At 37.0% G+C, this 25,992-nt stretch overlaps 2 protein-coding genes across 2 annotated transcripts; one reads left to right on the plus strand and one right to left on the minus strand.

Annotated features, from left to right (window-relative positions):
- The first annotated feature begins 2,193 nt into the window (after positions 1 to 2,193).
- Positions 2,194 to 10,701, plus strand: ppp2r2ca (protein phosphatase 2, regulatory subunit B, gamma a). The gene is made up of 9 exons (XM_056236167.1): positions 2,194 to 2,885; positions 3,998 to 4,095; positions 4,802 to 4,976; positions 5,345 to 5,457; positions 6,155 to 6,332; positions 7,911 to 8,075; positions 9,151 to 9,320; positions 9,925 to 10,016; positions 10,246 to 10,701. The coding sequence occupies exons 1-9, from the start codon at positions 2,822 to 2,824 to the stop codon at positions 10,535 to 10,537; spliced, it is 1,347 nt and encodes a 448-aa protein (XP_056092142.1). The 5' UTR covers positions 2,194 to 2,821; the 3' UTR covers positions 10,538 to 10,701.
- Positions 10,702 to 16,530: 5,829 nt separating this feature from the next.
- Positions 16,531 to 25,611, minus strand: wfs1a (Wolfram syndrome 1a (wolframin)). The gene is made up of 10 exons (XM_056236197.1): positions 25,513 to 25,611; positions 24,638 to 25,207; positions 23,697 to 23,773; positions 22,380 to 22,524; positions 22,067 to 22,240; positions 21,136 to 21,213; positions 20,820 to 20,971; positions 19,453 to 19,590; positions 18,634 to 19,322; positions 16,531 to 17,736 (listed from the first exon to the last, which is right to left on the minus strand). The coding sequence occupies exons 1-10, from the start codon at positions 25,514 to 25,516 to the stop codon at positions 16,557 to 16,559; spliced, it is 3,207 nt and encodes a 1,068-aa protein (XP_056092172.1). The 5' UTR covers positions 25,517 to 25,611; the 3' UTR covers positions 16,531 to 16,556.
- Between the last annotated feature and the right edge of the window lie 381 nt (positions 25,612 to 25,992).

Raw genomic sequence — 25,992 nt, forward strand, 5'->3', positions numbered from 1 at the left:
CTGGATCCTTGAGACCCCATGCGGGTTGAGGTGACTCCATACCTGCCTTCAGCAGGCAAAGAGGACAGGGACTCCGTGTGCAGACATGGCATGCTTTCTCTCTTTTCTCTTCTCTCCAAATGCAGATGCTGATAGGCAAGTTGCTGGACCTTACTGAAGGAGTGACAAAAGAGAGATGAAAAGCACAGATCTGCACGGTCGCTGTCCCGGGCAGGTCAGAGGATTAAGCTTTGCTGTCACCAGCTACACTAACAACTCAACTCTTCACAGTGGATTTGGAGACTAATCTGTTACATAAAACAAATCCCTGAAATAACACAGTTAGGTTCTGTTTTGCCCATTCAGGGAACTGGATTAGTGTCCCAGAGAGCTATTAATGACTTTGCACTCTTTTCTTTAACTCACTCTACCTGCCAAGGAGCTATTAGAAAATGTCAAGTGGACATACATAGACAAATCCCACATGATCCAAACCCAGATAAAGAAGCAAACTGATTAAAGACTAGAACAGAGCACGAGGACAGTGAACATGGAGTTTAATTAATAAAAAAACATTTAAGTAACACATTTAAATAAGTTTTTATGATATTACAGATAATGACATTCCAAAAGAATGTATGTCAGAAGAATGTCATCATCAGGACTTCCCAAGTATGTGGTTCAGTCATGAGCAGAACATCTTTAACCACATTCCTTTTTCTAGAAAGCACTTCCTCTTCCCCTACGAAAGCTTCACTGCAGAAAAAAGTAGAACAGTGCAACGAGTTATGAAATAACGCGTTTTTAATGAGAATGACAAAGCTCCTTATGTTAAAGTGATTCCTTATGTTAAAGTGATATTGTGATGTAACGTTAATATTTATAGTCCACAAAAGTAGGCTACATCAAGTAAGTACAATATTTCTAAAGTATAATATATAAAGTATAATATATGTAAAGTATATACTTCCAAGTACAAAAATGTATTTACTATTTCATTTCATTGCATTTCAAGTAACACGCCATGCCAATAGCGTCCTCTACTGGTAGCATTCTCCCAAGAAGAAGAAAAAATAGAAACTAGAGGCTTGCCTTATTTACCTGAGCGACGTGACGAACTTTCTGTCAACTGACTGCCTAACTTCCAACGGATGAATTTTGTATCGATTCATCAGCCTATAATCTTCGTTTTTTAAGAAATTCAAACAACCGTTTTGGCGCTCGAATTAATCGAATTCTCACTCCAAGCTGAAGTCAAAAGTTCTCAGGTAACGTTTTTGCATGTGACCAAACTAACGTTACATCAGTTTGTGGTTGTAGTGGCAACTTCCGTTAAAAAAAATTAAGTATTATAAAATAACAGTGTTGGCTACAAAAATTTATGTTTAAATTATGGCTGTTGTTAATTTATGTTGTAGTACAAAAAGAAAGTATCATCTAGTAATTTTTAACTACAGACCTTTTACGCATTAAACATATGCTTATTTGGCATTGCTTTGTTTACCTCAGTTTTTTTATTTTATTGTTTCCCTAAATGGAAAAATTAAACAAGTAGTTTAGATTACCAGAAATGTTTATGCATATAACCTTACAATTATTACCCAAATGTTTACTTTCTTAGTTTTGACATTTGTTCAATCCTAACCTTCCCATCTGTTTATTACTATCTACACACACTAGGGGGAGCAACTCAACAAGTTTTCAGAGGATCTTCATGTCTTCCCAATTTTATCACATTACAGTATTTCCTTACAATCTGTCAAACCTCTTTTCACATTCATGTACCCTTTTCTCTTACCTCAAATGTGTATATTTGTCCTTCCATTATCTGCTTTCTTTTATCTGCATTTCCTCTTCCATCCTTCCCATTTTGGATGTCATCTTGCCACATTTCCCATCAGTCTCATTGTGGCACACGTCTCACTCCAAAGAATATCTCTGGCTCCACCGCATCCTAGATTATCTTGCCTCTCTTCTTTTGCTTCTCCCTGATTCCTCATCTACTCTCCTCTCTGAGCTCATTCCTCTTGTCACCTGCAGTGGGAGGGGCAACGGAGGATAGCTGAGCTCTGATTGGTCAAGCAGGTAGGAGGCTTCTGTGACATCGTGATGCTGTGCAGATGCTCAGCAGCAGTGGTAGTCGAGAAAGACAGGCTGGCGGTATCCTCTCTCTCTCTCTCTCTCTCTCTCTCTCTCTCTCTCTCTCCCTCTTTCTCTCCCTCCCCCCTCTTTTTCATCTTTCCTTTCCCTTCACGCACAAGCACGCATACACACACGCGCACTCCGTCACACTGCAGCAGAAAGGAGAGGACACACCGTGAAGCTGTGAGGTAGGACCAGGCCTCTCATCTTCTTCCTCATCCTTCCTGTGATAGACAACCTGTCTCTCTCTCCTCCGCTATCCTCTGCTCTTCTTCAAGGACTACCGCACCCAGGGAGTGCCTGGAAAAGGTCTTACCGCAGCACGACGGATCTACGGATCACTCACACACCTACATCCTCTTTTTTCCCTCTGCATTTCTTGTTGCCAGGCAGTGTTGACTGAGCGTCAGGACGTCCGCTCAAGCACGTGTGCATATGACAAGGTGCTTTTCTCCAGCTGACTGAACGTTTTTTCATCCCGTTTTCACACCCTGTTCCCTGTCTGGACGTGGCATCCTTCACACCTTCATCGTTTGCCGCTCATCTTCCTCCTCGCAAAGGCAGACTGTATCCCAGGATGCTGTGCGGCAGGCTACTCTGCTAGGCCGCAGCAGCATGGGCAAAGCACCGGGGGGGTGGGACAGCACGGATTGGACGGCTCTGCTCCGGACGGGCGCGCTTACGCACTCCGCTGCTTCCGATGGGTGAGGACAGTGAGAGCCCCAAAATCAATCACAGCTTCCTCCGAGACTATGTCACAGAAGGTATGTGCACACACCTGCATGAACACTCCATCTTCACACACACCTAAACTGTTATTTGATCCTGTTCACCTTTCTGAAGTCCTGAATATAACCTTGATCTCAGCAGCTGTGCGGTAAGGTCTACTAAGTATTCAGCTGACTCATCAGACTTTGGTCACCTGGTCCCATATCACATTTGTTATTTGGTTACAGCATGCATTAGTGAGACTGTTTTCATTCAATTATTTTTATTGGGTGCTGTAAGCCATCCAGAATAATGCATTTGCAAACAGAACCAAGATAGCCTTGCATTTCATGCATTTCATTTTAAATCATATTCTTTTGATTTTGAAGAGAATCAGTGAGTATTTTAACTTTCCCATACAAGCACTTGCACATTAGTCTTTAAATTGGACTTAGGAAACATTTGTGTCTTTTGCAAGCCTTACCCTAATCATGTTACTGAATGCTTCATCAGGAGCAAGCCAGGCTGTTTTTATTGAGTGTCATCATCATTGTACTGGCAGGAGCAAGAGCATGCCGTTTATCAACTATTAGGGTGTACAATGCGAAGCCATATGCCCAGATGAGGCTCTTGACTAAAAGTGTTTGCGTCGACAAAACAACAGTTGTGCTGTGCTAGCACATACTCATGAAACTTATATTACTTTAGGTAATTTACCGTAAAATATTGTTTGCTGGGATTTTCATGCAAGACTGTAAATGTATTAGCATTTAGCTCCAGGTGTGCAGTTATTCTCTACCCATCTATTTCAATTTTGTGTAAATTTGTATATATTTTCTATGAAGATAGAAATACTGTGCTGCCACCTGCAGTTGTTCAAATCACTAAAATCTACAAATATTCTTTTACAGAAAGTAAAATGTTTTTTAATATATATTTTGATTTTATTTTCAGAAAATGACAAGAATAGTTATAAATGCATTTTTATTACAAGTATTTAATAATAATAACAATAATTCAAACTAAATACAAATATTATATTTATATATATGACAATAATATTATGAAAATATTATTTTATAATACTAATATATATATTTATATATTTTTATTTTTTTATTACTATTTTCACTGATGAATTAACACAATCCACTTTCTTTCTTTGTAGCTGATGTCATTTCTACAGTGGAGTTTAACCAGACGGGGGATCTGCTGGCCACAGGGGATAAGGGGGGGAGAGTGGTCATCTTCCAGAGAGAAACAGAGGTAGGTCAAACTGTGAGCTAAGCACTACAGTGGGTGATTGATAATTGGGGATTAAAGTAGTGTTTTTTAAGCAGCAGAGTGAATTAGATGGGGGAGGGGAAGATCAAAGGTCGTAAAAATACTAGATATGTTAGTTTTTACACACGTTTTGTAGCGCTATAGCATGGGACACTAAATATGCTTGTGGTGATTTTAATTTCCATTTCCCAAAGAGCCTTATGACATAATTAAAATAGATCAGGTTTAAAATACTTTTTCAGGTTTAAGACAACGTATCAGATATCGACTGTGATATTGAGCCGTCTGGTTCACAGATCACAGTTAGAAACATTGAATCAGTGCATTTTCCATGTATTACCCTCATTTTAAACTAGATACTAAACAAAACACATTGTTATTATGAGACATCTTATATGGAGTTTCACCCATTTAAAGATCAGACATCTGTTTATTTGTTCTTTTGGAGGACATTTACAAAAAGCAAAACTGTAAGAAGAATTTCCCACATTTCTAGGTCTAATTTTTTATCTAATACATCTTTAAACTGGGAGATTGCATGTTTATATATCATATACATCGCACAAACTGTTTAAGTAATGTGCATTCGTGAATTATACATTTGAGAATTCAAACATTTTGACTGTATTTATTTATGTACATAAGCATATATCTTGTTTATATATTTGGGTCTTTTTTCTTAATGCAGTCTAAAGGTGAATGTGAGGAGCTGGGAGAATCGGGTGAGTATAATGTCTACAGTACGTTCCAGAGTCACGAACCGGACTTTGACTATCTGAAGAGTTTGGAAATTGAGGAGAAGATCAATAAGATCCGCTGGCTGCCACATCAAAACGCTGCCCACTTTCTCCTCTCTACCAACGGTAATCACACCTCTTCTTGTCTATCATGGTTTAAACTTGTCTAATCCACCTAATTAGAAAATGAACCATTCATTATAAGAGGGAAATAATTTTAGGCCTAATATTAAAAGGCATTGTGATTATTCTGTGCAAGAAATCAATACCAGATATTAGACTGAAATAGCTGGGTTGCATTACACATTTCTATGAAAGTAAGACAAAGCCATTATTTATAGTATCATAAGCATGAACTCTCAAGCACTCTCAAGGCCTTTTGCATGAAAATGCCTGGCAAAACCACTGGAATATATATTGATGTTTTGGTATAGAAAGTCTCTGTTATAAAAATGAATGGCTGGTAATTTCTCAGGTACTGTATGTTCCAACAGATAAAACGATAAAGCTATGGAAGGTGAGCGAGAGAGACAAGCGGCCAGAGGGCTACAATCTGAAGGACGAAGAAGGGCGAATAAAGGACGTCTCCACAGTGACCTCATTACGGGTATTTTCACAGCTGGCATATTAGATCAATCCACTGCAGAGAATATAACTGGTTTGATTTAGCATTAGTTTTAGTCACTGATTTTTGTCATTCTCTATAACAACTTATTATACACAGCTCTCTGGAATATGTTTCTGATTGGTCGATCGAGCTATTCTGTGATGAAATTCTTCTGTTTATTGACTCCTAAATTGTATAATTGACCGTTGTCATTATCAACAATTTTCCTCCAAACAGTAACTGTGCTAGTTTCTCATATTACTCTGTTTTCTTTTTCTTCTCGCATGATGATAATGATAACTCAAATCAATAGTGTCCAGTTTTTTTGTTTTTTTTTGGTAAGTATTGGTGTAATAAGCCAGATAAGTTTCAGCCAGCGGTTATTATCGCAAATCACCCTGCGATAATGACAGACGGACTGACTGTATACTGTATATTAGCCAAATAACAACCGTATAGCATTCACTATATCACTATAGATCACTAGTTAATATAATACATTCAAACAGATAGATCAAATTTTGCATATTCATTTTAATTGAAACAAATGAATATGTAAAATGATAATCATATTTGAAAGTACATGAAATTTGGATCCTAAGTAAATAATGTTTGTTAATGACTTGTAATTACCGGTTTTTGTTGTTATTTAAGTTACATAGTGATGCCCTCTGATGCTAAAATCAATTTCCTTCAGGTGCCGGTCCTGAAGCCCACTGACCTGATGGTTGAAGTGCGGCCACGGAGAATCTTTGCTAACGGCCACACCTACCACGTCAACTCCATCTCAGTCAATAGCGATGGCGAGACATACCTGTCTGCTGATGATCTCAGGATCAACATGTGGCACCTGGACATCACCGACCGAAGCTTCAGTATCCTTCATGTCTATCCTCCTATCTATATTCACAGAAAAAAGATCAAATGCAGTCTTTGTTACACTTTACACTGGCTATACTAACTAAACCAAATAATTGGGACAGAGGCATAAAGGTTGCATCAGTTGGGTGAATATGGTGCTAAAATTATTTCTGAACTGGATTGCTTTTGTTTCTGTGTTCTTGTGACTGGACTGAATCCAGGGGTTTTGTGTTCCAGATTGCGTAGCTGTTCTTCTTTTGAGCAGGGCTCTGACCTAGAAATAAAATATCTATGGAAACATTTAAATAATTCACCAAGGAAACACTCTCTTCTAAAACACATAATAGCTGCCTTCAGGAAAATTGTAGGTTGTGTGTTTGTGCTTGCATGTGATGCGTAGTGCTTACTGAGTAGATGTGCGGATGAACATGTATGTGTGCGTGTGAGTGCTCAGAATAATAATCATACAACCGTAGAGCTTTACACCATCAAGGGAGCTGATGATGCATAGTTTATAAGCTACCCCTGTCAGTGTGCTTTCAGTTGTAGACCTTATGTGATCTCTATTTCCGCATGAAGCTGTGTGAACCACTCATTGAGCGTTTAGCAATGTAAAACTGGAATATATTGACAATACATTGACAGTTAATTTCGCCTTGTGAAGCCTAGTGTGAAAGAAGATGTAGGTTCAAACCTTGCAAGGTGTGATCCCTAAAAGTGAATATTCAATCAACATTTATTCCAAACCCAAAAGTCTTTCTTTTTCCATGGAACCCAAAGGGAGTTATTTTGTATGTATGTATGTATGTATTTGTTTATTTGTGTAGTTACAATGAATGGAGACTGGAGTTAAAGCACCATAAAAATTGTGAATTTGACTCAAACACTATATTCCAAATCTTCTGAAGTCATGCAATAGCTTTGTGTGAGAAACAAAGCAAAATATTTTAAGAGGACCTATTATGCTTTTTTACATTTTCAACTTTCTTTTGTGTGTAATGTGACTGTTTGAGCTTGAAAAAAGGTCTGCAAAGCTACAAAGTACAAAATCCACTCCAAAGGGAGATATTCTCAGTGTAAGGAAGCACTGTTTCTGAACTACCTGAAATGCCTCGATTGTAGTTTTGAATTTTCTTCTGTTAATGTATGACACTATATCCCTCATTTGAATAATTCCCACCCAAGGCATATGCAAAAAAATAGGTGAGGCCTGGTTGACTTAGTATGTTAATCTTGTGTTGAATTTTACGGTTATTTCAAGGGCCATGGCACCAATCACAACACACTGGTCCAGCCGACCAATCAGAGCACATTGCGCTTATCAGAAGGAGGGGCTTCATAGAAACTGGAACTAAACAGAGCGTTACTGACAGATTGGGAAGAGAAGTGCTGCAACAAAGTAAAATATTTGAAAAATATTTTAGTAAACCCCAAAAACAAAATCAAGACTGTAAAAGGGAACAATATGTCCTCTTTAAATCATTATTCACTGGACATTCTTACATCTGTGTTCATGAGAGAATTAGGAGTCTCAAACATAGCTTTTAGAACTGTATATCAGATACTCTCCTTGACCTCTTCCCCCTTCTCAGACATTGTGGACATTAAGCCTGCCAATATGGAGGACCTGACGGAGGTGATAACAGCTGCAGAGTTCCACCCACATCACTGCCACCTGTTTGTATACAGCAGCAGTAAAGGCACACTGCGCCTCTGTGACATGAGAGAGTCGGCCCTCTGTGACAAGCACTCCAAAAGTAAGTATACACTTCATAAGCACAATGACTGCATTACTTACAGTACCGTTCAAAAGTTTAGGGGATAGTAATAGAAAAATGATTTTAAAGAAATTATTTTATTCAGCAAGGACACGGTAAATTTATGAAAAGTTATAATAAAGACATGTATAAGATACAAAAGATAAATGCTGTTCTTTTTAACCTTTTATTCTAGAATCTTGAATAAAAAATGTATCAAGTTTTTCACTAAATGAATACAATGAATGGAGACAAGAGCTTTCGAGCCAAAGAGGAATTAAAGCACCATAAAAATATCATAAAACAGTTACAATGAAGACATATAAGATACAAAAATAAATGCTCTTTTTTTACTTTTTATTCTAGAATCTTGAATAAAAAGATTTATCATTTTTTCCACAAAAATATTAAGCAGCCGTTTTCAAATTTGATAATAATAATAATAAGAAAGGTTTCTGTAGCAGCAAATCAGCATATTCAAAGGATTTCTGAAGGATCATGTGACACTGAAGACTGGAGTAATGATGCTAAAAATTCAGCTTTGCCATAGCAGGATTAAATTGCATTTTAAAATATATTAAAATAGAAATTATAATGATATATACAATGCCTCTTATTGTGAAAGATAAATGTCTTATAACTATCCCCGAATCTTGCATTTAATCTATTGATATTCTTTATGCCTATATTAAATCTTCAATTTGAGGAATTCTTTACTTAGCTAGAAGTAACGCTGCAGTGGGAGAGACAACGGGACACAGTGAAAACAATTAAGAAGAGAAGCTGTGCTTGCTGGTGGGGGAATTAGCACTAGCAGATGTAGTGAGAATTACACTTATAGCTGCTTTAAAACACAAGCAGAAAATGTTTCATCATTACCATCATTAACTGAAACCATTGAAACCGTTCCCCAGCAGACTTTGATTAACTGAAAATATCTGATGATTGACAGCTAGAGTGTAAAAGGTGAAGTTAAACATTACGGAGGCTCATCATGCTGATAAAAACTGCTCCACCCTAATTATATAAAGTGAATCTGAACTCAGTTTGAATCTGTATCTTTTATCTACCTCAGTCTTTGAGGAACCAGAAGATCCAGGCAATCGATCTTTCTTCTCTGAGATCATCTCTTCAGTTTCTGATGTTAAGTTCAGCCATAGTGGACGTTATCTGCTCACCAGAGACTACTTGACTGTCAAAGTATGGGACCTTAACATGGAGAAGGGCCCAGTGGAGACCTACCAAGTGGGTATCATACAGGTCTTTACACAACAGCATGAACACGTGATATTTCCAATACATATGCTAGGCTAAACTATTTCTAGCTGATGAGGATTTTTTTTTTCATGTGAAAATAAGAACTTTTTACACTTGGATACTTAAATTCGTCCAAGTAAATCCTTAAGGGTCCGTTCCTATGAGGTGTTATGTTAGTTTTATTTATATACTATTTCAGTATTTATAAGTATAATTTGTTTGATTGTAATTTTTTTTTGCTATTGTTATGTTTCTAGCTATATTTTTATTTCAGTTTAAGTTTTAGTAATTGTTGTTTAGGTTTTTAATGTAATATTTTTATTTTATTTTAAAGTTTTAGTTTTAATAACACTGATTAAATATATTCCCTCAGACAGTTCATGTAAATGAACAGATTCAATAAACAATCCACAGATTTGAGTCCCTTTATTTATAGTGAAATATCTAGTCAAATTCTGCTGTTCATCAGTATGTTTTTATCTCTGTTAGAGTTGCATTTTGTATAAATGTATGTGTTCAAAATTTAGAATACATTTTATAATTTTAAAATAATTATAAATATTATATATTTAAACTTTTCCTTCTGTGTCAGGTTCATGAGTACCTAAGAAGTAAACTCTGCTCTTTGTATGAAAATGACTGCATCTTTGACAAGTTTGAGTGCGTCTGGAACAGCAACGACAGGTAAACATTTCTCAGGCTTTGAAAGATCATATTCTACGCAATATAGGTATATTTCCTGTTTTGTACTCATATCCTCTTTCTCTTCCTTCCACTTTCTCTCTCGCATTTCCATTACTGTCTTATCCTATTGATTTGCTCATTTGTTTCTCTTTTTTTCTTCTTAACTCCACATACCCATTCTGTTTTTAACCCATCATGCTTTGCTGTCTCTCACCGTACCCCCTCCAAGTGTAATCATGACAGGAGCGTATAACAGTTTTTTCCGGATGTTTGATCGCGAGACCGGTCGCGGTGTAACCCTCGAGGCATGGCGTGAGAGCAGTAAACCGCGTGCTGTGCTGCGGACTCGCCGCGTTTACACCGGGGGCCGCCGTCGAAGGGGTGATGTGGGCGTGGACAGTCTGGACTTCTCTAAAAAGATTCTGCACATGGCTTGGCACCCGGCCGAAAACATCATCGCCATAGCTGCCACTAACAACCTCTATATCTTTCAAGACAGGGTCAACGCAGAAAACCAGTGACAAGAGATGTGTAGAGGGGTTGCAGTAATGCTCTTCACAGGGCCACACACATTTAAACCATGCACACGTATCAAATTTATCCTTTAAAACACACACATCATTGGTCCTGTGGAGGTGGACGTAGTTGCCAGACTCTGAAATTACACAGATGGACTTTGCAGCTAAGCCGATGACTTTATCTGATAACTATTTGGTTAATTACACCGCCAGGAATGTTGCCAATGAGCCGCGGTACGTGGAATTTCACGATTGACATTATGGTCAGCCAATCCCGAACTCCTTTGATATGTGATGGATCTTGTTGATGGCCAATCCCGGACTTCGCTGATCTGTGATTGACGGCTGATTTTGGATAAGGGGTTGTGCCTTTGAGCTGAAGACTAGGAATGAGACTGCTCCACTCCTCTGTGCCAGGTTGCCATGGACACCAGTTGTCATGGTAACAAGAGTGCTCTGAGCAGTCTTCCTATCACGTGCTTCCCAAAAAAAAACCTATCCCACAATGCATCTGCTTTAAGAGCCCTCATTTTACTTCGCAATCGAATTGACCATTTGTGGAAACATGGATGCCTATGACCGAATCACTATATCTCACACCTGGAGGAGATTTGAATTCTAATACTTGTCTCAAATGTACCCGAACAAAAGGATTGCTCCATTACTTCACTGTCTTTAACCGGTTTACACCTCATGATGGGTTACATTTACACCTGTATGGCAAGAAAGTGAAAGGTATTGGTCAATCTCATAACACTGTTTGCACGCTTTCAAAAAGGCCTCCTGCAGCGCTGTGCATGGTAACTGACATGTGTTAGGGTCAGTTAACTCCGATCTAGTCAGCTCTGGTCTCTCACAGTAAAGCACTGCCTTTTTATTTATGATTGTAGCTATGGATCCCTCAAAAAGGAAATTAAACTATCATGTAGGAAAAATAAATGACAAATTTAGTGCCACAGGCCATAAAACAATGCAGACATATACTACCAATCAAACGTGTTTCAGGTCGGTGAGATTTTTGTAATGTTTTGAAAAGAAGTCTCTTATTTGATACAAAATACTGCTATAACAGTATTATTGTGAAATATTTTTACAATTTAAAAAACTGTTTTCTATTTGAATATATTTTAAAATGCAATTTTAAATGCAATTCAAAGCTGAATTTTCAGCATTATTACTCCAGTCTTCAGTGTCACACAATCCTTCAGAAATCATTCTAATATGCTGATTTGCTGCTCAAGAAGCATTTCTTATTATTATCAATGCTGAAAACGGTTGTGTAAAAAAAAAGAAATCTGGATTCTTTGATGAATAGGAAGTTCAAAGCTTTTAAATGTCTTAATTGTCACATTTGATCAGTTTAATGCATCCTTGTATTCATTTATTTAACTTCTTTCAACATCAACAAAAATCTCTCTGACCCCAAACCTTTGAACGGTAATGTTACAAAAGCTTTCCATTTCAGATAAATGCTGTTCTTTTGAACTTTATATTCTATAATAATTCTAAAAATTCAGCTTCGCCATCACAGGAATAAATTGCATTTTTAAATATATTTAAATAGAAAACCATTATTTTAAATTCTAAACATATTTCACAATATTACTGCTTTTGCTGTATTTTTTATCAAATAAATGTAGCCTTGGTGAGCAGAAGAGACTTCTTTTAAAAACATTAAAGGAATCTTACCGATCTGAAAAACTTTTGAACAGTACTGACTGCATGGGAAATCAGTTGGTTAATTTAATGGAATATTCCGGCATCAAAATGTAAACTAAAGCTTTACAACAAACAATAATTCTGATATTCCTCAGTTTGTTTAATAAAAACTAAAGTAATGTACTTGCAATGGAAGTCTGCAGTTAAATCTATATTGTTAAAGTGCTTATATAGGTGGTTCTCAACCTTTGTGACTGCAAGTTAACTCATTGTCCACAATATTCGAAGAACCCATGAATTTTTCCAGTAAATTAACAGGATAAGAATTTAAAAAAATATTGTTACTTACAATATATACCCGAAAAAGATATTTGAGTCTGTATGTGCATTATAATGAATTTTAAGATTTTTTACATTTACATGACTTTTTCAGGTCAAGATGTCACACTTTTAAAATTAGTTGTCCTCATATATCCAGATTTCCCAAGATTGTGATAATACTGGCTCTTTAAAGAAAAAAACTAAAATATAAAAAAGAATTTAATTAAAATAAGAATTATTTAGATTTTTATTAATAGTCATCATGAGGCCTCCTGGTTGAGAACCACTAGCTTACATTAATTCTTGTGTACAACAAAGTGTGCTTATTTCAGCTATAAAGTCTAAATCCTCCTTTTAGATGTGGGACACTCTTCTAAATGAATGAACACTCTTAAAAATAAAGGTTCTTTGTTTGCATTGATGGTTCCATGAGGAACCTTTAACATTCATGGAACCTTTACATTGCACAAAAGGTTCTTTATAATAGGAAAAGAGAAAGGTATAGCTGCAGGTCGTAATGGACAACCAATTGTAAAGACTCTGACCTACAGGTATACCTACACTTGTGGAAAATGGTTCTTTATTAAAATGTTTTTCACATTTAGAGAAAAAAAAAAAATCTTTTAAGAACTGTTCACAGAAATTTTCTTTGGGGAACCCAAATCTTCAATGGCATTGCTGTGAAAACCTTATGAAACCTTTATTTTTAAGAATGAACTTTTGGTTATGCGCTACCAACGTACAGTGTTGGGTGTAATTAATTACTAAGCAATCTAATAACTGATTACTCTTAATTTTTCTGTAATTTAATTACAGTTACTTCAGATGTAATTGCATTACATACTGTATAGATTCTAGATTCAATTCTATATAAAACAATAGTGGATTTCACATCAAAATTCAACATCTAATGTTAATATATATGTTTTTAATGTAACCTCCTTTTACACACTTTGGTCAGTTCAAGAAGAATTTATGCAATTGTGTATTATTTACTTGATACAATTAATAGTGCAGTTTCCTGTCTATCCTTGTATTGTTCAACTGGTTGAGGATGATATGGGATTTAGAAAGTAATCAGTAATAAGTAATGCAATACTTTTTAGAGAGCTGTTTTATGGCTATACTTTCAAAACTTTGAATTTCAATTTTCAAATTTCAATGCCTTCACATTCCCTAGACTTCCATTGTCAGTGCATCAAAATAGTTGAGGATGCGTCAAAATTCTTTTCTTTTTTTTTTTGGTCATTAACAACATGCCAAATAGCTTAACTTTTTTTGAATCTGGACCATTCCAATATGTATACCAGCTAGTAAACCATTTATAAATTTTAATCTCAGCACTGTTTTCAGTGACCACACAGGTGTAGATGTAAGTCTCTATCCACTGTAGGAAGAACACGAGTTCTCTTTCATTTAAGGTGCCATTTAAGGTTTGTTTGGTGTAGATGTGGTAATGAATTGTTGGGGTTGTCTTTGTAGACTATGACACGGAGGTCAGTGATTGTTTTTGCTATATGAAAAAGGCTGAATGAATGTAACTGTCAAACACGTGCTTTTAATGAATCCCTTTTTAAAGTGTTACAATGTTAACGGGGTGCTCTCAAACGGACGAGCGAGCTTGCTTGCTTGCTTTCTCATTTTCCTTAACTTCACCCCTTTTCTGTCTTTTCCGGTGTTCACGCGTTTCCTTGTCCCATTTTTCTAGTACTCTTTGCTCTATGTGTCAAGAGGCTGTGCCTCTTACAATCAGTCTCTTTACTCTTTTTTTTTTTACATTTGTAGTTCATTCACATCATTTTTGTACCCTGAGACAATGCTTCTCTGCTTTTTCACTCTGTTCCTCTCTCTCTCTCACTCTTTCATTCTCTTACATCCTGTTACTATGGCGATAGGCCTTCCGCCATTATGAATTCTCTCATGCTTTCCTCAGACATGCAGTGAAACACACACTCACATTCACAATGCAACCAGGGAATAATGGCTTGAGTTTTTCAGGGCACACACACACACGCTCTCTCTCTCACACACACAGACACTTACAGAAATAGGCCTATACATGCAAGCATACACAAAAACGCATGTTTATCATTATCCAGTGTTACTAATGTGTATATCTATGATGCCTAAACATATTCTATTTACACTTAATGGAAAAATAAAAGAGGCAAATGGAAGAATGTGATTAAATTAATATGATCTCAGTATACCCACTTAGATTACACTGTTTTTGTCTCTCTTGTCTGCTTCTGTGTATTTAACACACACACACACGTCTGGTTAACACAGTCTCATCCCAAGAAGTCATATAACTGACGTCTTGGGACGTCTTTTGACCATACGTCAATATCCGCCTTTTTAGGGTACCCTTAAACGTCGGTTTATGACGATCCTGGGACGTCATACAACTGACGCTTTACCTTTAACGTCAGTTAGGTGACGGGGTAGGTTTAGGGGTAGGTTTAGGTCTGGGGTAGAGTTAGGATCCGATAACGTCATCTAACCGACGTTTAAGGGTACCCTAAAAAGGCGGATATTGACGTATGGTCAAAAGACGTCCCAAGACGTCAGTTATATGACGTCTTGGGATGAGACTGCGCTGGTCTGGTTCACTATCTTTGTGGGGACTCTCCATAGACTTAATGGTTTTTATACTGTACAAACTGTATATTCTATCTCCTTACACTAACCCGACCCCTAAACCTACCCATCACAGAAAACTTTCTGCATTTTTACATTTCATTCTGTATGATTTATAAGCTTGTGTACCCATGGGGACCTGTGTGCATTCAGGTTGAAGTCGCCACCGGGATAGAAAAACATGACATGCTTATAGTGATATTGATATTCTTTTATTCATTTTTACATTTTCACAAAAATAAAAGCATAATCCCAGAGATACTGTAAACAGGTTTTACATCTACTTGTCATAGGACCTTTAAGGAAAAAATCTCTGTGAAGATGGCTTTTCCATTCAACAAAGTAACAACAAAGAAGTTTGAACATGCTGTGTGAGTGTATGTAGATTTTTATGAATAATGTAGACAATTTGTTTTAAAAAACATTTAAAAGGCTCATGTTTACAGAAACACACTTTGTTTTCATTTGATAAATATTCTAAATACGTATTCCATGCATTCTTATTCATGACAAAAATAAATTTGAAACAAAAACATAAAAAAAATGTGAATAAAGATCCATTGCACATGGATCGTAATCATAAATATGCTTTAATCATTTGGGTTGCAAAAAGGTCAGACTGAATTTCTGAAGCTTTGAAAAAAAAATTAAAGGTCAGAAATGGTGGTTCTTAGATTAAATCTGGTGGTTTAAGGTATTAAAAAAAGCTAAATGCCTTGAAATATCAAACAACGCCCTTCACACAGGCTTGTTTTTCTGCTGCACTGATTTCTAATTGTTTTTCTATATAAACTTCTCAGTTTTTCAGCATCTTGCACATGTTGGATTTTAATTTGAGCAAAGCTTACTAAAAAAAATGGTGAATAAAATAATGGAATGAAAACCTTTAAACTCATTGGATTAAACATTAATTTGTAACATTTGTAAATGACAGAATTTTAATTTTGCGTGAACGTTTGCTATAACTACTGATATGCAAAGCATTTTATAATGTACTTAAAAATAGAACTGTCATGAAACTTAATAATATTCATATTTTAGTGTATTTTACATGGATATTATGGATGCATCATAAAATGTTTGTGACTTATTAATGAAAGTTGAGGTGTTAACCGATTGAATATCAAAGCATGCACAATTTTATAACAGCAACAGAAAAGGGGTATCGGCCTAATATAAAAAAAAGCATTTTCTCAATGCCACAACAATAATACAAGATCTCTAATTCAATATAAGAATGTATAATTTATATATTTAAAAAAAAAAATGTTACCAATAAAATGTGCAAACTGTTTGGAGTTCTAATCGTCCAATTCAACCCACTTTGAATAGGAAAAATCACCAAACACTTTGACTGCGATTCAGATTTACATATCTCTCATCTTTCCTTCCACTTGTTCTTTTACACATTGATCCTAGCACAAAGAATCGGAGCAAAGAAAAAGTCAAATGCAAATTTAATGGCTTTTAGCATGGTTTTCCTCCAGTTTCGCTCAATCTTGACCTGTCGTCCCTCAGGCACCAATGAGGAGCTGCAGTCCAGACAGTGTATGGCTTTCAGTTCAAATACAGGTAGTTTATTACCCAACTTCCCTTCCAGCTTTGTGCTGAACTCTACCATGCTGCCTGGGTCGAGGTTCAGCAACACCTGTCTAAACTCGTGGCTTGCCATTAGGAGAATGTCAGCTGCCGGATCGTCGAGTTTTGTGACCCCATCCACCGGCATGCCGACCGTCACCTCAAAGCGGTAACTGTCGAAGCGTTTAACGTGGCATTTGTGTTTAGCAAAGGCCTTTATTCGACAGAGCTCGTCCTCTTCCTGCTGGAGGAACAGCATTGTGGTGTTGACAGGCTCTGGGACGACGTCCGTGACATTCACAACCGGAGACGTATTATTCTGTGGTTCACACTTAGGATACACCTCACCGTAGAGACACTGCAACCAGTCGCCCATGAACACCGGGAGAATGTTTATAACAGACTGTGCTCCGTTTTCCTTCTCAGCTACGCGAACACGACGGAACACTCCTGTCCATGTGACCCGATGGCCTTCCAGATGGCTGCAGAGGAGCTGTGTTTGAGCCATCCCATGATCCTGCCAGGCATGTGGGCCACACAGTGTACCATATTTCTGCCAGGTGAGTGTGGAGTTATAAACCTTCAGACCTTCAGCGTTATAGACATAGACGCCGCAGAGAAAAATCACAGTGGTGATGCACAGGAGGATCAGTTTCACAGGGCCTCTGTCGGTGATGGAACGGAAGACGTTTAGAATGGAGAGGCTGAATCGAGTCCAAAGCCGCAGCATCACTGGGACGGCGCACACTGCCAGCGTCACCAGCATTTTAGTCAACTCCAGCTCCAGGAACCACTTGACCACCTGAATCAGCAGCATCGCCATCAGACCCATAGCCAAGACAGGTAATGCGAACAGGAAGAGGAAGTAGGCAACACAGGTGCGGATAAGGCCGATGATGGTGGAATTCCGCAGCAGAACCACAGAGAACTCGCACCACACGAAGCAGACTAGATACGGCACCAGGAAGCAGTACGTCCCTCTGAATCCCCTCATGCGTGCCATACTATAAAGGCCAAAAAAAGAGATACAGTTAGGTATGGTCATCATATTCAAGCACCAATATAATAATATATAATATTAAAATCATGTTTGGGTCAGTGCTATACTACATTTTTTTTAAATAATGTACATACATTTTGTTTCCTTCCTTTTCCGGCAAAACTTTCTATTAATTTCTTGTATAATTATAGTAATTCCAGTAATTATTGTAATTTCTTTCTTTGTACAGAAAACGTAATATTTGCTGAAAAAAATGCATATTCATAGATATTTTTTTTTGTTTTCTTTTAAAACAGTAACATTCGATGAAAAATAAATGCATGTTTGATTTTTCATATAAATATTGAATAATTAGACATTACAAATTTTAAGTATAAATCTATACATTTAAATTGATAAAAAAAGTAAATGTCTAAATAACTTTCTTTGTTATAGACAGTGCAAATGGTTCCCCTGCATCCAATCCAGTGTTCTTTATTATTATTTATCTACTATTATAGTGTTTATTCATATTTTCAATTAGTATAACATTTTTATATTTTATTTTCAATGTTCATTTAAATTTTTGTTTGTTGTTTAGGCATTTTGCTATGTGCTTTTGTTTTTAATACTTTATTACTATTACGTTATAATTTATTTTTATTTCAGTTTATTTCCAGTTAGTAAACATTTCAAATCCAGTTGCCAAAGCAACATTTCAAATTTTCTGTTTAGTTTAAGTTTTTCATCCAATATTTATATATATAAATTTTTTCCCACCATTTATTTTTAATTAAAAAATGTTTATAATAATTTTGTTTGGTTTTAGATGTAGTTAATGATAATAACCCCGGTCCAATCCAATGGAATGTACAGTATATACATTGCCTTAACTAGGTTTATGTGAAACCAGTCCCCTCACCTGAAGAACAAGTAGAAAAGATAGATGTAGAGCACACAGGGTACACTGAGCTCCACCACCACTGATTCTCCTAGAGGGATGGTTGTGAAAATATGTCCCAGCATCCTGGCCATCACCATTTCCTTAGGCAACCTGTTGGTCAAGGCACACAAAGATGAAGCCACCTCGATGATGAGCGCCCTTCGAGCGTACGCTGCTGTAGACGGGCCCAGGCTCCTGTAGCTCAGTACTGTGAAGAAGATGGCTACTGTGGAAAGCTCTGAACATGGGATCCAGCCTTTATCTGCAACTGGAAAAGTGAAGATCAAAAAGAACACGGATATCATGAAGTAGAGGTACTGCTCCAGGTTGTTCCAGCCAAAGTTGGTCTCCGCTTGCTCCACGTCTAAGCTAGGCTCGAAGCGTGTGAGGAGGGCGGTGAAGGCACGGAAGTTCTCCCAGCCTTTGCTGCTCTGGAAGACTCTCAGTGTGCAGATGGCCATGGAGATAAAGGAGAGGTAGAAGATGAGGAGCGGGATGATGAAGGCAAACAGATCAATGGTGAGATTGGAGATGATGAAGAAGAAGATGAGAGCATTGACGTGTTGTGTTGGGATGATGGTGCTCAGCCACTGGACGCCAGCACGAGATGCCCAGTCAATAAAATGTTCCTTCATCTCAATAATGGCATGGAGGGGGTACTGCAGACCCTGCAGGGAAAGGAAGGACAATACAAGAGTAAAATTGTATTTGTGTCAAACTGAAGTTTGATAAATAGCTACATCAATGGTGGCTGTCAAGCAAACATTTGTATATAAATTGTGTTTATTTGTTTTTCACCAAGAAGTGGGCTTTTATGTCCAGGGCTCTCTTCATTGCACCGGTGCGTCTGGAAGCCAGCATCATCCCACTGCTCGTCATTCCCCAACTTGACTTTCGATGACGCTTATGAGCAACGGAGGCCAATTCAGTTTTTTTCTGCATGAAAATAGTAGCACTTTTTTACTCTTCAAGCTCTTTTGGAACCATTGCAAAGATTTTATTTTGATGTATAAACAAGTAGCAAGCTGTCATTTAGCAGCTGATTTTAGCAATGTGCATTAAACTCCTGTTGGTGGAACTTTAAGCTCACACAAAATTAAAAATTCTGTCATCATTTACTCACGCTCATGGAAAAACTCAAAAGAATATATATTTCGAAAAAAATATCTGTTTTTCATCCATACAAATCAATGGGATCCAGTGTCGTTTTGAACCCCATTGAGTTTCATTATATGGTCAAAAACTGTTTTCCACAGAAGACAGAAAGTCATACCGGTTTGGAACAACATCAAGGTGAAGAAATGATATCTTTTAAATGCCTTTCTCGAGGACATATAAATGGTTATAGCTTATTTATTTATTTATAAGACACCTATTTTAATCAATGCTTTAAAAAATTGCTGTTATATGAAAAGCCTAGAATTAGTCTGCACTTATACTTATCTTCTTCCATACATTGAAAAAGATTTGGTGAAGGAATTTGCAAGTATATAAATACAATACAAAGAAACAGCAAAGTAACACATAATTAAACATTAGATGTATGATAAAAAAATTCAATCCCGGTCCTGGAGTACTGTCTGCAGTGCACATTTTAGATGTCTCCCTAATCAAACACCTGATTCAACTCATTGGCTCATTAGTAACTTCCCTACTATTTAGTTGTGCGACAAAAGTATGTCTGAATTCACAGTACTCATAAGAGAGTGGGCAAAAAGTACCGGTATGACCATACTTCTTCTGGCGAGATTCTGAAGTGTGCATACGATGGACACTTTACTATCCCATGATGCCACGGGAGAGGATTTGTGAATGGCAGTGAAGCGACACAACTGAAGCTGGTGGTAGCAGGTCACATGACAGTGCCAACATGGCGAATGTAGTATACGTCCGGGTTACATTCATACTACACAGATTCATAATATATAGAACATACTTTTTTTTAGCTCTCACAAAGTAAGGACTTTTTCTAAATAAGTACCTACTCAAGAAAGCATGTGATTTCGGATGCAGCCCAAGATCTCAAATATGTGTGTTAGATGTGTGTAAGAGAGACATCAAATGTGCAGTATTAAGGGTACGCAGAGTTGGGAACCACTGTTGTAAAACAATCTCCAATAATTTTTGTTTAATTTACAACTTTGAAGAAAAGAAAAAAAACTCACCGTATCAAATGAGGCTGCATTACTTTTCCTTAAAGTCTCCTCTCCCTTTGCATCTACGCTTGAGGTGCTCTGTGTGGGAGTGCACGCAATGCCTTCTGTGAACTTTTTTGTCATCTCCACAAAATCTTCCGCATCCACATACTTAGAGCCAGCTGTAGAAGGAAGAAAATGCAAAGTTGATCTGTCTAAAATTTTAAGCAGAAAAATTAGACCTCAGGTTAAACAAAAATATACCTTTTTTCTGTTTTCACCATCCTTCAGAACAATATCCAATGTATTGTATTTGCATATACACATATACAGTATGTACACTTACATTCATTAGACACCATTGTCTCAAGAATTTTCCTCTGAGAAAAAATGCTGGGTGTTACACCACATACAGATGCTTCACCTGTAACATAGAAGTCATTGAGAGTTACTACAAGTAGACATGTTACATTTATTTCAGTAACATAATAAGGTTTCAGTTGTTAACATTAGTTAAAGGGATAGTTCACCCAAAAATGACAATTCTGTCATTAATTACTCACCCTCATGTCATTCCAAATTCGTAAGACTTTCATTTGTCTTCAGAACACAAATGAAGATATTTTTGATGAAATCTGAGAGCTTTCTGTCTCTCCATTGACAGCTACGCAACTGAAACTTTGACGCTTCAAAAAGTTCATAAAGAGATCGTAAAACTAACCCATATGAATTGAGCGGTTTAGACCAAAATTTTCTGAAGAGACACTATCGCTTAAAATGATGAACAGATTGAATTTAGGCTTTTATTCACAAACATTCATCAACTCACACATCAGTTGTGGTAAACAGAAGCTCAAGCATGCTCGCCTGACGTGCGAGAACCAATGAGGTTCATTCTCGTGTTACGCAGCACGTTTGAGCTTCCTCAAGAACCAATGAGGTTTGTTCTTGCTCGTCAAGCAGGTTCGGTTGAGCTTCTGTTTATGTTCGCTGATCAATATTATAAAAGCCTAAATTAAATCGGTTTTGATTTTTGGGTGAACTATACCTTTAACACGAACTAACAATAAAAAAATACTTGGTTAATGTTAACTTCAACATTTACTATTATTAAAATAACTAACTAATGGAAGTGTTACCGTTTATGTTTATATAAAAATATAAGCCTCCTAGAAATCGACATTTGGTCAAAATGCCACTTGTTTCAGTTTTTAAGGTAAACGAGAATGAAAAATACTGCTGTTGCATAAAATTAATAAAAGAAAGAAATGAATTACCTGGTACAGTATTGACCTGGCTGACATTCTCCAGCATCTCAGACATGGCTACTTTCTTCTTTCTGTCAGGATTGAGTTTCCAATACATGGTCATGGCTGCTCTCCTTACTGCCTGTTCAAACTTACTCTCTGAGGACAGCTTTCTCACCTCTTGTGTGTTCTCTGGTGTGATGCCTGCCAGTAGAACATTTAAAAAGAATCCATATGTGATTATTATAAAAAAATGTATCGCTGAACGTTTCAACAAATCTTCAGATTGCATTGATATAATTGAAGCAATTGAAAGGAAGTTCTCAGAGGTCCTTCCCCTCACCTTTATTTTTGATCCAGCATTTCTGAAGGAGTTTGGCAGAATCTCTCCGACCTTGTTTTGTTGCCTTCACCAACCATTCAACAGCTTTATGGTTATTTGTCTCTGTGTCTTTTTCTTCTGCCAGTTTAAGGTAGTGTTTACCAAGCTACAGCAAACACATTAAATAATACACATTATAAACGCAATATAAAATTTCATTTTTTATTAATTCAATCCTTTTTGTGAGAGTGAAATGTCACTGCTTACCTCTAGAAACACCTCAAGAGCTTTTGAGCATTATAATATCTTTTGTTTGGAGTGCAGTTTGCTTAGATTACAACATTATGCAGAACTGACTGCATTACCCATCAGTCCCTGTACCATTTTTTGATGAACAATAATATAAGTGGGCTAATTTCCCAGAGGCTCAAAGCTAGACAGAGTATCACATAACCATATCTAATCTTAGCCTAAATGCTAAACCACGGTATGATTAAACCATAGTAAGAGCTTTACAGTGTGCCTTTACCAACACCATGACAGATTAGTGCAAAATCATTAACAGAAACTGAACTATGCTGTCAAATGTTTGGCCCATCTATTAGACTTATCTCCATCTCCTATAATGCTCTATGCCCTGATATCTTGATACTAATCTGAATCAAATATGAATGAGAAAATGTATATGTGTGGAATTCATTTTAGAGGAAAGGGGAAGTAGAGTAGGCTACTCAAAGAAAAGTCAGGGCTCATCTGTCAATGTATACAGTATGTATGTCAGCAGAGTCTGTATTTGCAGACACATTTGCTCTGACTGTGTGAGAATGTGTAGCCTACATGCATGCAGGAGCATTTGAGTTATATTGAGACTGGGCTCATCTTCCAGAAAGCTGAAAATAGACACACTAATGACAACGCCAGAAAGGACATGCTGTCAACTACGGGGGGAGACAAAATCACTACAGAATTTAATCTGTACCTCAAAATACACTGTAGATTGTTTAAAGTCGTATAGTTATAATATTACAAACACATCGCATTGTATAGGCCAGTGAAGAACAGCTTCGCACAAAGCCAACAATACCATCACAATCAGTTCCAAAACCATGACACAATGTTCACTGAATCACTGATCACAGTCACTTTATTAGTATGATAGTTGTGTTTGTGCTTAACCCAATTTCGAGCTCTTCAAAGAAAGAAATCCAGTTGCCGAACAGGATTCAGTCCGCTTTTACATTTTAGAAGTTATAATAAATTCAATTTCACATAGTCATGATATTTCATGACTATTTTAATATCATTTCAATTATTACGTATGAGTTTTCAAGTACTCACTCTACTCTGTGCTCGAGGGTCTCCAGCTTCAGCTTTCTCCAAGAGCTCCTCAAAAGTTAGCTCTTCATCCATATCATCTGGGAGAGATGAGAGTGACTTAAAATTAGGTTAACATCAATTTTAAACTGATTTAAGTCTTAATGAATCAACAATCCTCCTATTTCGCTCTAAATCAATGAACTATGCTCATCTGTGCTACAGATCCATGTAGAATAATGTGGTCCTACCGTAATAGTCTGATCATGCTTTAACGTTGATTAAAGTTACCGAGCAATCCAAATGGAATGAGTGGAAACAAGGACTTAAGTATTTCTGAAAAGATAACGACATTTTACTGTACATATAGTTTATCAATAGTTTCCTGCCAATTGTATTACTTGATTCTTTGTCACTATTTAATTTATTGCCCCAGTATAATCCCAAAGATATTAATTGCATGTGAATTAAAATCGCAAGTTACATAACTCATCGTGCTTCAATGTTGACATATCCATTACTTTTTGACATTACTGGCAAAAAACAAACCAGAAAAGCAAAACCAGACTTTGAGTAAATAAATGTATATTCCTCTGATTTTAGTCTCCTCAGAAGAACATTGGTTCGTGATAAAAATAGGATTTATGTTCTTGGTGAAGATAAAGTTAGCACACACACACAAGCATGACCCACTGGTGACCCTAGGTCAGATGCATTCCTTTAGTGTAATGCATACTGAATGTATATCAAGAAACGACAATTAAAGTGGCACCATTAAAAATATCATGCAAGATAAGTCTTTTTGAGTTTCAACATGTTAAGAAGAAATAGTTTCAAAAAGTCAAATGCAACAAAGAAATCTGGAAATCATACACTGAAAATGTATCATACAAAGAAATAAGCAAGTCATCACATTGTCTTTTGGCTTTTTAAAGGTATTAGTTATAATGCAAAGCTTCACTTACCAAATTCCTCAGCTTTGTCCTGCTCCTCATCCTTTCTTAATTTCTCCTGCATAATCACCTTTTGGGCTGCAGCCAAAAAGCTCCGTTGACGGGGGATTTTACCGGAGCCCGCTGCAGGTGTTTTGCTGGTGGACGATGAACCCTCAGGAGGAGTAGGATCAGCAGAAATGGTCATGCTGGGTGTAGATGGGTCATTAGGAGAAGATAATATTAATGGTGTTGATTTTGATGATGATGATGATGATGATGATGAAGCTGGCATTGTTGGAGTAGTTTTAGAGATATGGGATGATGATGCAGGGGTTGGTTTTACTGTTGTTGGTTTCTCAGGTGTTGGTTTGGCTGGAACGTTACAGGTTTTAACATTAGGGTGTTTTAATGTAGTATCTTGAGTTAAAGAAGGGGATTCAGAGTGTCGGTCTGGGCTCCCAGATATGGAGAACGGGGGGCCAGCCGTCTCAGTGCCAGGAATGGATTTGGTGGATGGAGGGTTGAGACGTTTGTGGGTTGCACTATTCTCCACGAGAGTCTCAGGAGATGGTGGTGGACAGGCATTAATGTCCATCTCACCTAAAGAACAACAAACATACTGTGAATAAATGTACCGTTTACAGAGAACACCGGGTTTTACTCACTTACACTCATTTCTACAAAACAAATGTGTGTATGCACAACTTAAACTGTATATTTAATCTCTCTCTCTCTCTCTCTCTCTCTCTCTCTCTCTCTCTCTCTCTAGAGTTATACATATTACATAAATATATATATATACATATATAATTCAATTCGTTTTGATAAACCTGATAATTACTGGGCTAAAATTAAAAGTAGTTTTATAACTCAAAATAAAAGAAAGTAGAATTAAAACAACTTACTCATTTAAGCTGCTTGAACGGATGATCTTCAGACAAACATTGTATGGCATAGCACAGTAAAAAATAAATAATTTTTTAAAGTGTCCGTTCCTGTACACACATAACCACTCTGTGAAACCACCAGAGCCCCACTAAGGAATCACAGTTGTTGAGATCCATCATACCTCAAGAGAGCGAAGCTTCAATTGGATAATTCAAGTGCCAATCAAAAAGTTCTGCTCTCTGATTGGATGCAAATCGAGCAGCGCATTGCATTGCCCAAAGGATTAAATTGGTCTCATTTGGATTCGGATGACAAAACACATCGGTCTTTCTTGCTGTGGAGAAAGACTGTAAGACCTCACCACTGGTCTATGAGAGGAAGGACCTTGCTGCAAATTAACATTTGAACATCTCACACAAACACTTCTTCCCCGCATCCCCCTGCAGAGATCACCTAAACTCACATAAGGATCTATATGGTTTTAACAACTATCATAC

This window comes from Rhinichthys klamathensis, unplaced genomic scaffold, assembly GCF_029890125.1.
Source record: "Rhinichthys klamathensis goyatoka isolate OS25496 unplaced genomic scaffold, OSU_Roscu_1.1 h1tg000440l_1, whole genome shotgun sequence".
Classification (NCBI taxonomy): domain Eukaryota; kingdom Metazoa; phylum Chordata; class Actinopteri; order Cypriniformes; family Leuciscidae; genus Rhinichthys; species Rhinichthys klamathensis.